This window comes from Oncorhynchus kisutch, linkage group LG6, assembly GCF_002021735.2.
Source record: "Oncorhynchus kisutch isolate 150728-3 linkage group LG6, Okis_V2, whole genome shotgun sequence".
Lineage (NCBI taxonomy): Eukaryota > Metazoa > Chordata > Actinopteri > Salmoniformes > Salmonidae > Oncorhynchus > Oncorhynchus kisutch.
The window spans coordinates 79,401,826-79,415,001 of record NC_034179.2 but is presented as its reverse complement, the minus strand read 5'-3'; the positions used below and the strand labels follow the sequence as shown (position 1 = coordinate 79,415,001).

Below are 13,176 nucleotides of genomic sequence, written 5' to 3'. Positions count from 1 at the left end.
ATAAAACCCAACTTGAGATTATCACCAGACCATGTTTCAGACTGTGATTGAGACCATGTTTCTCTCAATCACAGGAGTACAAAGGTTGTAGACCATTGCTGAATCTTAAACACTTAGACTATCGATACCGACAGAATAAGAACAAGTCTTTGATATTAATTACTAGTCTGCAGCTAGGAATTCGGTATCATTGAACGTGAAGAATGACATCCGCCGAAACATCCATTCTATAACGAATGAAGGAATGTCACTCTGAACAATCCACTCTAACCACAACCGAGAGAGAGAGGGAGAGAGACGGACAATTCTACAAAAGAAAGACTTTTCACCAGCGATCAAGACGACACACTGAGCGTAAATATATATATTGATTGCAATTGTTCCCGAATGAGTGAGCGTTCATGTGTAAAGGATTAGCATTTCAATTGTTATAATTATCAACTCTGTAGTGACTTCTCAGCTGGCCCCCACTCCCCATTTTGTCCACCAAGCCACGATGCTGGTTTAGCCCACTATGGCACATTTCCTATCATTTCTTGTAACCATATTTACTTTGTTTATGCATTTCTGTGAATTACTTAGTTAGTAATAAATAAATGATTTAAGACAATTGATGTATGGATGACTCATAGTGAAGACTGGGTTTGTGCAGATAACCAACAAGTTACGACATTTGAAATGAGACTAACGTGAGGTAAAGTAAATCATTCATTAATCAGAAGACAATGGATCAGATATGAAAATATCTGAAAGGTTATATTGGGAAATTATAACCTTGTAATCAGAATATTTTCCTTGGTGCCCCGACTTCCTAGTTAATTACGGTTACATGATTAATCAGTCTAATCGCGTAATACTAATTACAGAGAATCTTTGATAAAACGAAGTCTTCAATTTAATGATAGTAAAGACACGACAGAATGTAAAAGTCTCTTGAAACCTGTCCCTTTTAAAATAGGAGCTTGTGTTCCGTTTAAGCGTCAGATTAATTTCATGAGAATCACGTTTGTTAGCTTTCAGCCACCCACCGAGCAAGACCCTTACATCATTCTGCAATGTCCTTGTACCAGATAACCAGCTTTTCAAAACAGAAAACAATATTGTACTCAGCATGTAGATTTTCTCCTTAAACACGAGGCACGGACTTTAACAACGTGTTAGACAGGCCAAATACGTCTATTTTATCTTACTCCCCTGAGAAAAAGAAAGAATAAACAATTGACACAGACAATGACATTAAAAGTAATAGAAAGCAATGGGCTACACTACTCCCATGTTTTGTTTTCTCAAAACCAATGAGTGAAATAACTTCTCAAATGATGATCGTCTGCAGAGTCTATAAGCAGAAAGACAGAGGAAAAACTGAGTTAAATAGACAGGCTGAAGGCAATAATTAAACCATGTATTACCTTGGTTACAAATCACAGGCACACAAGCCACATTGAGTTCTGTAGTGACAGCTGCCAAAAAGATCCTTAAGCACATTTGATGGCGTTAGCAATTTGTCTCGTGTGGCTAACTGCCACTCTTTATGGTAATGTGATAGCAGCACCAGCACAACTCACACAAAAAAGGGTTAACAACTGCTCAATCTGCTGGAGTGGAAGCAATATGCTGTAGTTAGCAAACACAGATGGGACAAACTCTTCCTAAACAGGGTAAGTATAGGTTCTAGTCTTTCAAAAGTCTTTGACTAGATGATCAGTTGGATCCTCAGCCTACATGATTGTTCTCTGACTCAGAGAGCCTGTATCCTCTCTCCTGCATTACCTCTAAGCCCCCCTTGCCAACAGTCCCGCCAGTCCTCTCCAAGTATGGCTGTGTTCCTCTGCAGTGTCCTGATCTGCAGCTCTGATTGGGTTCTGCCTCGTGGTGGTGCGGAGTGGACTCCTCTTGTGTGGTTACCAACTCAAAACACTTCCCCCTGCTGAGGTAATCTCTATTAAACCATCTGCACTGTCATCTCCCTGCAGCTCTGGGATGGCTCCACCACAACAGAGCTGCAGCTACACTACAGCACCCTCACTCCCTCTCCTCCAAAGTGAAACACACAAACATCTTTAGAAAGTATCACTCGCTTTTCACCATACAGACAGGCAAGAAAATAAACCCTGGGGTAAAATACAGTATCTGTGTGTATTATCTGGGCTTATCTGCGTCTGTTCTCTCTGTGGGTCCCTGAGTGTGTGAGTGAATCTGACTCGTTCAATGGAGTGGATCTAAACAGATGGTTGACACAAAGGTGGCCTCGTTTCATGGTGGGTGGCGCCCGCTGAGAGAATATTTCAATTCACTGGGCATCCACTCACTTTGAGTTGTCGAATAGACACAGCCTTTAATACGCTCATATGCAAAGACAAACAGGGAAAGAACGCAGTGTCAGCAAAGCCTAATTTTGAGCTGATATACAGTATTGATTTCCATCATTTTCTCAACCACAAGAAAAAGATTCTCAATATAAAATCTGCCATTTAAATCACAGTTAGGTTATCCAACAGTATATGTATGCATTATGGAACCAGTGGACAGCTAGGGCCTTTTTTATGTAGTAAATTCCCAATGGTGTTGCTAATTGCAATTGAAAATGAAAAGGTAAGCCTCGCCAGGGAGCAACAACGGACAAAGAGATTTAATTGAGGTCTCAGGAAATCTCTCTGCTGGGGTTAAGCCAGTCCCCAGAAAGACCCCATTGTTACACTTTCAAGCCGAAACCTAATCCTTACAAATAAAACTGTGGTCCAATGTAAAGGGCAGGTCAACGGCTAGGAGTGGTCAAGCACACAATGACCTACAACCCTACGCTTGGATATGCACGACTGAGGAAAAGCCCAATCTAAGTGAGCGGGTAAGATGTAAGATTTCTCTTATTGTCTAAAGATAATGTATATTAGTTTTAAGGGAGAGTGAAAACAGCCTGGGTACCGGACACGAGAATCAATCAGCAGCAGATCAAATCTCACCCAACTCATCTTCGTATTCCTTTACACTCGTACCGTGTACAGGTTGAAAATGGCAGATTTGGGCACGGATAAATGCCTAAATTAGAACGCAGTGGCTGAATAGTAACATGCTACACATGACGTCAGAGCTCTGCGCTTCACGTCACTGTAAGGGTTTGACTGACCGCTGTTCTGAACTTGAGTGTGACAAGTAGTTGCAGTTACTTACACAAACACACACACCCATTAAAATTAAGAGGATTATATATTTTAGAAGATGACGTTTGTTATGTAATATGTCATACAATTGAGTACAAATGTGCACTTCACATTTCTATATCACAAAGTCACGGAATGAACTGATATGACTTTTAGTTTCAAAAGAACTTGCAGAGCTGGCCATTGATGATAAGTCAACCTGACAAATATTCCAGACACGTCAGGGTAAGGTGTGAGGCTAACCTCCAGAATTGTGAATTCCATTCCGAATTGTGAATTCCATCCAGTGAATATTGTTATTGAGTTTCACTCATGTCCTCTGCATTTATGTATGTATGAGGTGCAACGTTCATACTATGTGTAGGCACTACCTCTCAATCCTAGAGAGAGTGGTTTGGCAGGCTTAGTGACGGGGGGGGGGGAATCGATACAGTTACATATCGGTACATTGTTTTTGGACAATATTATATTGATACTTTGACTTCAAGTATCGATTTGTAAACAATAATTTAAAAAAATGTATACATAAATATTCATACACATACAGTTTAAGTCAGAAGTTCACAGACACTTATGTTGGACTCATTAAAACAATTTTTTCAACGACTCCACAAATTTCTGGTTAACAAACTATAGTTTTGGCAAGTCGGACATCTACTTTGTGCATGACACAAGTCATTTTTCCAACAATTGTTTACAGACAGATTATTTCACTTATAATTCACTGTATCACAATTCCAGTGGGTCAGAGGTTTACATACACTAAGTTGACTGTGCCTTTAAACAGCTTGGAAAATTACAGAAAATGTCATGGCTTTAACTTCTTGGTGACAGGGGGGTAGTATTGAGTAGCTTGGATGACTAAGGTGTCCAGAGTAAACTGCCTGCTACTCTGGCCCAGATGCAAATATATGCATAGTATTAGTAGTATTGGATAGAAAACACTCTGAAGTTTCTAAAACTGTTTGAATGATGTCTGTGAGTATGACAGAACTCACATGGCAGGCGAAAACCTGAGACAAATCCAACCAGGAAGTGGGAAATCTGAGGTTTGTAGTTTCATTTAAGTGATTGCCTATCCAATATGCTGTGTCTATGGGGCCCGATTGCACTTCCCAAGGCTTCCAGCAGATGTCAACAGTCTTTAGAAAATTGTTTACGGCTTCTATTGTGGAAGGGTGTCGAATAAGAGCTGTTTCAACAAGTGGACTAGGCTGAGGCCAATCAGTTGTTTACTGCGCGGTCACGCCGCTCCTTCTTTTTCCTCTGTAATGAATACGCTATTGTCCGGTTGGAATATTATTGAAGACGTGTTATAAAAAGACCCTAAGGATTGATTGTAAACATCGTTTGACATGTTTCTACAACTGGAATAGTGAACTAAACGCGCATACAAAACGGAGGTATTTGGACATAAATATGGACGTAATCTAACAAAACAAACATGTCTTGTGGAAGTGGGAGTCCTGGCAGTGCATTCCGACGAAGATCAGCAAAGGTAAGTGAAGATTTATAATGCTATTTATGACTTTGTTGACTCCACAATTTGGCGGGTAACTGTATGGCTTGCTTTTGTGGCTGAACCTGTTCTCAGATTATTGAATATTGTGCTTTTGCCGTAAAGCTTTTTTGAAATCTGACACAGCGGTTGCAATAAGAACAAGTTCATCTTTAATTCTATGTAAAACATGTATCTTTCATCAAAATTTATGATGAGTATTTCTGTTTCAGAGATGAACATACTTTGGTGCGAAAAGTGCAAATCCATCCTAGAACAACAGCAAAGGATCTTGTGAAGAAATGGAGGAAACAGGTACAAAAGTATCTATATCCACAGTAAAATGAGTCCTATATCGACAAGATCGTACTTTTTGGAGAAATGTCCTCTGGTCTGATGAAACAAAAACAGAACTGTTTGGCCATAATGACCATCGTTACATTTGGAGGAAAAAGAGGGAGGCTTGCAAGCCCAAGCACACCATCCCAACCGTGAAGCACAGGGGTGGCAGCATCATGTTGTGGCGGTGCTTTGCTGCAGGAGGGACTCGTGCACTTCACAAAATAGATGGCATCATGAGGATAGGAAATGAGGTGGATATAGTGAAGCAACATCTCAAGACATCAGTCAGGAAGTTGAAGCTTGGTCGCAAATGGGTCTTCCAAATGGACAATGACCACAACCATACTTCCAAAGATGTGGCAAAGTGGCTTAAGGACAAACAAACAAAGTCAAGGTATTGGAGTGGCCATCACAAAGCCCTGACCTCAATCCCATAGATAATTTGTGGGCAAAACTGAAAAAGCGTGTGCGAGCAAGGAGATCTACAAACCTGACTCAGTTCTGTCAGGAGAAATGGGCCAAAATTCTTCCAACTTATCGTGGGAAGCTTGTGGAAGGCTACCCGACACATTTGACCCAAGTTTAAAGGAAATGCTATGAAATAGTAACTGAGTGTATGCAAACTTCTGACCCACTGGGAATGTGATGAAAGAAATAAAAGCTGAAATAAATCACTCTACTATTATTCTGACATTTCACATTCTTAAAATAAAGTGGTGATCCTAACTGACCTAAAACAGGTAATTTTTACGAAGATTAAATGTCAGGAATTATGAAAAAGTTTAAATGTATTTGGCTAAGGTGTATGTAAACTTCCGACTTCAACTGTGTGTGACATATATATATATATATAATAGCAAGTCGGCTGTACCCGAGTCCAAACTCCGGCATTTTTCATCCTACAGCTTGTTCTCCATCTTTTTAAATAGTGAGCCAAAATGTTTTTAGCACTTATTTCCATGACTGATCAAAACTAATTTTCTCATGCTCTCGTCTCTCTGCAGCATTATCGAATTTAAATACACATAGAATCACAATACATATCATATTGGCACCTAAGTATCGTGATAACATCTTGAGGTCCGTGGAAATTCCCAGCCCTAGACAGGCTGTGAAGACGGTAGCTTCTTCACAATTGTTCAGATAAGCTGAAGAAATCTATTGACAGCAGTTATCAAAATAGTCCCTCCTATATAATAAAGGATCCTTGATTTGGTCAGTGTTTTTCTCACCTCTCTCCCCTTCTCTGTGCTGATCCCCAGAGCCTTGTGGGTCTGCTATTAGAGCAGAACTACTTTTCTGAACTGGGACAGCTGTTCTGTCACATACTAAAAATAACCTACAATCTGTTGTCCAAGCACAACAAACACTGCTGCAACCACCGTGGGGCAACTGTCTGAGGAAAAATGACAAATGAAATGAGAGATCTACAAGCATAATGTGAGGTACACTATATATACACACAGACACAAGTGTGTGGACACCCCTTCAAATGAGTCGATTTGGCTATTTCAACCACACCTGTTGCTGACAGGTGTATAAAATCGAGCACACAACCATGCAACACCCATGGACAAACATTGGCCCGTACTGAAGAGTTCAGTGACTTTCAACGTGGCACCGTCATTGGATGTCACCTTTCCAACAAATCAGTACGTCAAAATTCTGCCCTGTTAGTGCTGCCCTGATCAACTGTAAGTTATATTATTGTGAAGTGGAAACGTCTAGGAGCAACAATGACTCAGCCGCAAAGTGGTAGGTCACACAAGCTCACAGAATGGGACCGCAGAGTGCAGAAGTGCGTAGACCATGATTTTGGAATGAGATGTTCGATGAGCAGGTGTCCACAGTTTTGGTAATGTAAGGGAAAGGGGGATACCTAGTCAGTTGTAAAACTGAATGCCTTCAACTGAAATGTGTCTTGTATCTTGTTCTGATAAAGGGACTAGGACATTCAAATCGACCAACGAGATCTAGAATAAGACTAGCTTGTGGCTCAGTTGATGACGATTAGAACGGTCTGGCCGGGCAGACCACTGATATGTGGGTGGCATGTATAAAAACCTGGTCTGATGATTGAGGCCGGTGGTCTGAAACACGCAATGCCCAGGGTTGTGACTTTCAGACCAACACAGTACAGGGCAGGTGAAAAAAAGCTCTTAAGCCTGTCTGTATGGACAACAGTCCATTCTTGAGGGTGCAGAGGGTAGAAAGCCCCCTGGAGGAACCACTCCATCAACCCTACTTCTGTCTGTGACAGCCTGAGTTCTCTACATCATGCTCTCTCCTTCTCTTTCACTCTATCAGTCTCTCTTTCCTTCTCTCTCAAACAGCCACCCACACAGGGATTACAGCTGTGCACCGTTATGCTGTAATCGGGCTGCCCTTTAATCTTTCCTTGCTTCCTTTTCTAAACCCTAATAACGCTGTGGCTGGACTAATGTGTCCGACATCAATCCCACTCCCCCTGTGGCAGCCAGTGGTGCCCTACACAGTACGGCAGCCCAGGCAGACCAAATACGCACCCAACTGAGGAAGTTCAGGTTGTGTTAGTGCTTAGCACAAAACCACAACATACACATTACACACACTATTGATTATTTTAGATGAATAAGTATGGTACACAGAGCAGTTACCACAGTAAAATCCCTTAAGGAAACAGATAATACCATAGCAAGGGATTAAAGACCCTTATCAATGACACCTATAAAACTGGGAGCTACAAATGCCTGGTCAAGGTACAAATGGAGGATTAACTGACAATCTGTTGCCAGGAGAGACTACACGAATTTGACGTTTAAAAGGTGTGATGGTGAGGAGATAAATGTTGTTGATGAGGACAGGAGAAGGGCCATTAACAGATAGAATGTAATGACGACTGAAATACAGAGAACCTCCTGAACATAGTTCAAAGACCAGCTTTGAGCAATTCCATTGGTATACAACAACTGAGCAGCAACTAAAGCTAACATATTGAACGCAGTGTGTTTGCTAATGCCAACACCCTCTTAGAGGCTCAAAACTAAGCCAAACTAATTGCATAACCATAACAAAAAAAGTAATTAGGAATTGTAATTATGGTTCTTTTTGTAATGCCTTTTTCAAACACTCAAAGAATGGGACGGCATAATAAATGAATAGGCTCATTTGAATTCTTTAGCTAAACCGAAACAAAATAATTAAGCATTTCCCAATGCCGTATTGTCAGCCTTTCTGACAACTGTTCCAATGTTTTCCAAAGTCTGATTAAGCATATTATAATAGGAGTCAATACTAAAGCACCCTCTGACTCACTCAGTTCATAAAGAGGCTGGCAGTAGGGTGAGAAAGCAGGTCACTTAGTTTGGAGCTTGAAGCCTTCCAGTGAAATGATATGGACGTTGTAAAGAAAAGGGAAAATACTGGGCTGCATAATGACTCCAGATGGCAAAGACTCTAGATGTTGTGGACATTGTGCCTAGATAGACCCATCATTAGGACGAAGGGCACCTTGGTCTTTGGGGTGGGGCAGAGACATGTCAGAGGGCATAAGCAGGCATAGCGTAGGTGGGAGAGGAGAGGTATTTCCATTGGGCAGGACAGAGCGGTGTATGGAGAGCGGCTGGGCTTAAAAGGAATAGTCAATCAATTATTTAAAGTGATCATGGGGAGTGGTGGGCAGTGGCTAAGGGGCCAGAGCGTTTGACCCAGGCACGTCAAAGACAAAGGGGGGCTGAGGAGAAGGAAAACACTCCACTCCCTGTGTGCTAACAGAAGCTGATGAATGTTTTATCAAAGCCCAATTATTTATTTAAGGACGAGTCCACCATGGGAAGAAATCTAATAAGGTTTCATGGAGAAGGAAATGGGAGAAAATACAACTAAGCCCCTAGAAGTCCAAATGCCTGTACGCAGGAGAGACCAAAACTAATAACAGGAGACAACTTCTTCAAGAAACACCAGAGAACAGTTGACTTTGTGTCAAATACGGTCAATTTCTTAAAACATATTACCAAGCAGACATCTCCTCAACATCTATTATAATAAGAAGCAATACGTTAGATTAATTAACACAGAGGTGGAAATGTCTCTTTCCCTAAAAGGAAACTTTGTGAAACTGCAAGGTAAACAAAAAATACAGGAGATTATAAATCAGCATAATTTCAATTCGTTGACATGATGTAAGAGGCTTATCCAGACGAGATAAAAAACAACAATGCATTTATTGGAGAATTGTTTGGGTATGCTCGTTGTGTTGAAAATGAGTGAGGGTGGAGAGAGGAGTGAGGGTGGAGGGAGAACAGTGGAGGGGGGAAATATTACAGGAGGAGATCAGCACATCTATCACTGTCGGCCGGCAAAGTTAAAGCAAAAGTGGAAATCGCAGGAGTTTCGCTCTCTTAAGACTTCAAGGGCACACACACTTGGCTGCGGGAGGGGAGGCGTGAGAGGGAGACCGAACTGGAAGGGGCTCTCTGGGCTGAGGCTGACACTAACACAGACAGGGGTTGGCACATTGGGGCTCAGTCACGATGGCAGGGGCTGACAGAGAGAGGTGTGGTACACCATGTGTCCTCCAGGGGCCTTTGGGACGAGGGTCGAAGGACAGGGGTGAGAAACAGGGGTGCAGTATGTACTCACCAGAAACACCTTGTAGGCATCTTTCCTGGTGACAGGCCCCCAGCACAAGTCGGTGTCGTCGTATTTCACACTGCCAGCACTGCATGAGTGGTTACCACTACAGAGAGAACAGACAGACTGGTGATCATTACAGGTCCCTTCATTAACAGATCAAATCAGTCCAAGGATAACATACGACAGGAAAGACTAGTTTACAATGTTGCAAAAGAACATGAAACAATGATAAAAGATTAAATATGACAGGGCAGAATTACTAAAACTTTGCAGACTTGTCAGTTCCTTCCTCGGAGCGGTTAGATTATCAGGGAGGTCAGTTCCTTCTACCTCGGAGCGGTTAGATTATCAGGGAGGTCAGTTCCTTCTACCTTGGAGCGGTTAGATTATCAGGGAGGTCAGTTCCTTCTACCTCGGAGTGGTTAGATTATCAGGGAGGTCAGTTCCTTCTACCTCGGAGCGGTTAGATTATCAGTGAGGCCAGTTCCTACTACCTCTGAGCGGTTAGATTATCAGTGAGGCCAGTTCCTACTACCTCTGAGCGGTTAGATTATCAGTGAGGCCAGTTTCTTCTAGCTCGGAGCAGTTAGATTATCAGGGAGGTCAGTTCCTTCTACCTCTGAACGGTTAGATTATCAGTGAGGCCAGTTTCTTCTAGCTCGGAGCGGTTAGATTATCAGTGAGGCCAGTTCCTACTATCTTGGAGCGGTTAGATTATCAGTGAGGCCAGTTCCTACTACCTCTGAGCGGTTAGATTATCAGTGAGGCCAGTTCCTACTACCTCTGAGCGGTTAGATTATCAGTTAAAGAAAAGTATCAGTAAAAGTTATATCACTGCACAAGACTTTACTGAGTTGAAGTGATGATCCAGTCTTCCTGGTGGAAAATGACATATTGTCATTCTGAGGCAATCACAAAACCCTTTCAGTGCTGCCAACAAGGTGCGGCAGACTGAGCATCAATTATGGGACATAAATCATTAGAATCTGCCTCTGCCACCGAGAAGTGTGCTGCGGCAAGGCTTTACAAAGAGATACCGCTCTACGATCTCAATCGCCTGGCTCTCCTCAGTGGCAGAGCCAGTCGAGCGGGGAGCTCCGGTCTGTGCCATAGGGTAATTCCTTTTTAAGTTTCTGTTCCGCCTCACATTTTGGCAAGAATGTTACCACGGGACTTTTCGACCCCGCTGAGTCCGAGGGACAAACTTATATCTTTTTATGCTACTAGATTGATTTGTTAATAGAACTTCCTCTGATGTGGTAAGTGGTTCAATTGTAATCTTGAATTGAAATGTATTCACTCACCTTCACCTTTAAAAACTAAGTATCTCTATACATTTTTTAAGGATCTCATCCTCACCACATTATGTTCATAAGATACCCCTATATGGCACTCCCAGGGCTCACTGAAACCTTAAAAAGTCACTGATAATCTAACGTCATTTGGGCAAAATGGGAGAGCGCTTTAGTTTTTGGAGCGGCGGTCCTTTTTTGAAATTGTACTTTTTGGTACACCATGAGAAAGTCAATCATCTTTCTGTCATAAAGCTACACCAAATTGAATTGTGATCCTGACGGTTAAGGTGGTCTCACCAGAACAATAGTTTCTCTAGAGAAGAGCCTCCCTTAGATCAGGAGGGAGGCTAAGTCATACTGTCTGAGACTGGAACCATATGGAATATGTGATATTCACCCAGCCCCACCGGGCCAGTGGAGGAAACTTGCAATAAAAACCTGTCTGGGAGCCAGTCAACAAAAAGTAAATGCCAAGAGCACTGGTGGGAGGTCAGGAAGGCTAAAGGCCCCCTCATCAGAAAGTTTTACTGAGGCAGAAGGTCAGGGAACAGCCAAAGTGCAGAGATAAAAACAGAACTGAGAGAAAGGGATATGCTTTGTCCTGCCAAACGTAAATGCTGCAAGTACTTGGGAAAGTCAGCTGCACCCACATTAGTCATAAAGTTGCTTGAAATAACACCCCCAAATAAGAAACCCATGAATGTAATGAATCAGCAGCAAGCTGGCTGGCTGGTCTTACCAGGCTACTTCCATTAGTGATATGGGCACAGCAGCAGCATAGATGGCCAGGTCTCCGTACAGGTAGACTACCATGCAGATGTAGAACATGTTGACACCAACTAAAAGACAAAACCAAAGGGTTAAGACATGAGCAGATTATACCTGGATCTATACATACAATGTCATACATTATATATTTCTAGTGTATATGACTGTGTTATCAATTCATCATATCTCCGAGAGAATCTGCCTAACAGCCGTCAGATGCCTGATTATGAAACATGGTCAATGCAACTTGTGTCAAACTTCAACCGCTAAACGTGCAGTCTCCATCAGAGGCAATCTCCTCCGTCTCTACACCTCCACTCCTCCATCAATCCCCTGCTTCTCCCTCCGGGATGGCAGCCACAACTACAGCAGCACATTTCTCCGCTCCTCCGGAAGAATATTAATCACACTAATTAAGAAAGTAATCACTTCATGATGAAAATTCTCCTCATTACATCCCCCACACACTACTGGCCCATCCAAGCTGGCACGAGGGGAGATTGAGAGCTTTCAACAACGGGAGACCGATAGCCATGTTGTGCCAGGCATCCATCATACACTGGAGTTCTCGTGTGGGAGGCTCCTGTGTCCTACTGGTCCTGGCAGCCAATTCATTACTGACAGGGAAATTAGAGTGTGGAGTCCATTAAAAATCAATAAAAAGTGAGGGGTTTATAGTTTTACAGGGCTAAATTGATTCATCTGATCTGAGAGTAAAGGGACGAATGGCAACCTTCTGCTGCCCATCACACAGCCGAGCTGAGGTAAACAAGAAAAGGGATATGGAAGAGGACTAGCTGGTCCAACAGCCAGATAAGCCCATGTAGTTGTAAAACAGTCATCACCTGTCTTATGGCAGGGATTGATGGACACTTACAGTAGACTGCATTATGATATGAAGCTATATTACAGTTGCTACACTAAGTTTCTGCAGCCCTGTTTGAGTTAGATGGAGAGTCTAACAGCAGGTAAATTCTGTGGGAAAGGGCGATGACCGCAAACATTTACCTAGCTAGCACCACCACCCATCTTACCGCCATTGAGGACAATGTGGTGCTAAAGTACTGTAGCCAAGTTGTGTTTGTTCTCTTACAGGACCATCTGATCACAACATTGTGCAGTGGTGCACTGAGGTCATAAAACACAGGCTGGGGAAAATAAACACTGATAACTCAAGAAGACGCCAGTGTGTGTGATTACACTATACTGTACCTATCAGTATTGATCTGCACACTGATTACAGTATGAAAGTATCTCACAGGTTGGTGGGGGGACTCGATTCTCTCTCGATTCTCTCTGCATCAATTCTACACATTCCATTTCACCTCCTCTCCGACAACCCACTTTCAGAGGTTAGCACTGTACAGTACGCTCTACCATTCCTGCATGTCTCCATCTGGCCCTATGGAAAGGAAGCCTGTTAGAGCATTTGCCTCAGATAGGGGGAATCAGGGCTGCCCCTGTCAGTGAGCGATAGCTAGGTGAGGACCCAGCATGACCA

At 42.6% G+C, this 13,176-nt stretch overlaps 1 protein-coding gene across 1 annotated transcript in view; it reads right to left on the bottom strand.

The window, feature by feature from the left end:
* LOC109893561 (transmembrane protein 104) overlaps positions 1–13,176 on the bottom strand; it is a 77,055-nt gene that overhangs the window by 46,091 nt on the left and 17,788 nt on the right. Inside the window, exons 7-8 of the mRNA XM_031827797.1 lie at positions 11,647–11,746; positions 9,619–9,715 (exon numbers count right to left, since the gene is read on the bottom strand). Coding sequence (XP_031683657.1) covers positions 9,619–9,715; positions 11,647–11,746 — 197 coding nt within the window. The remainder of the gene's footprint in view (positions 1–9,618; positions 9,716–11,646; positions 11,747–13,176) is intronic.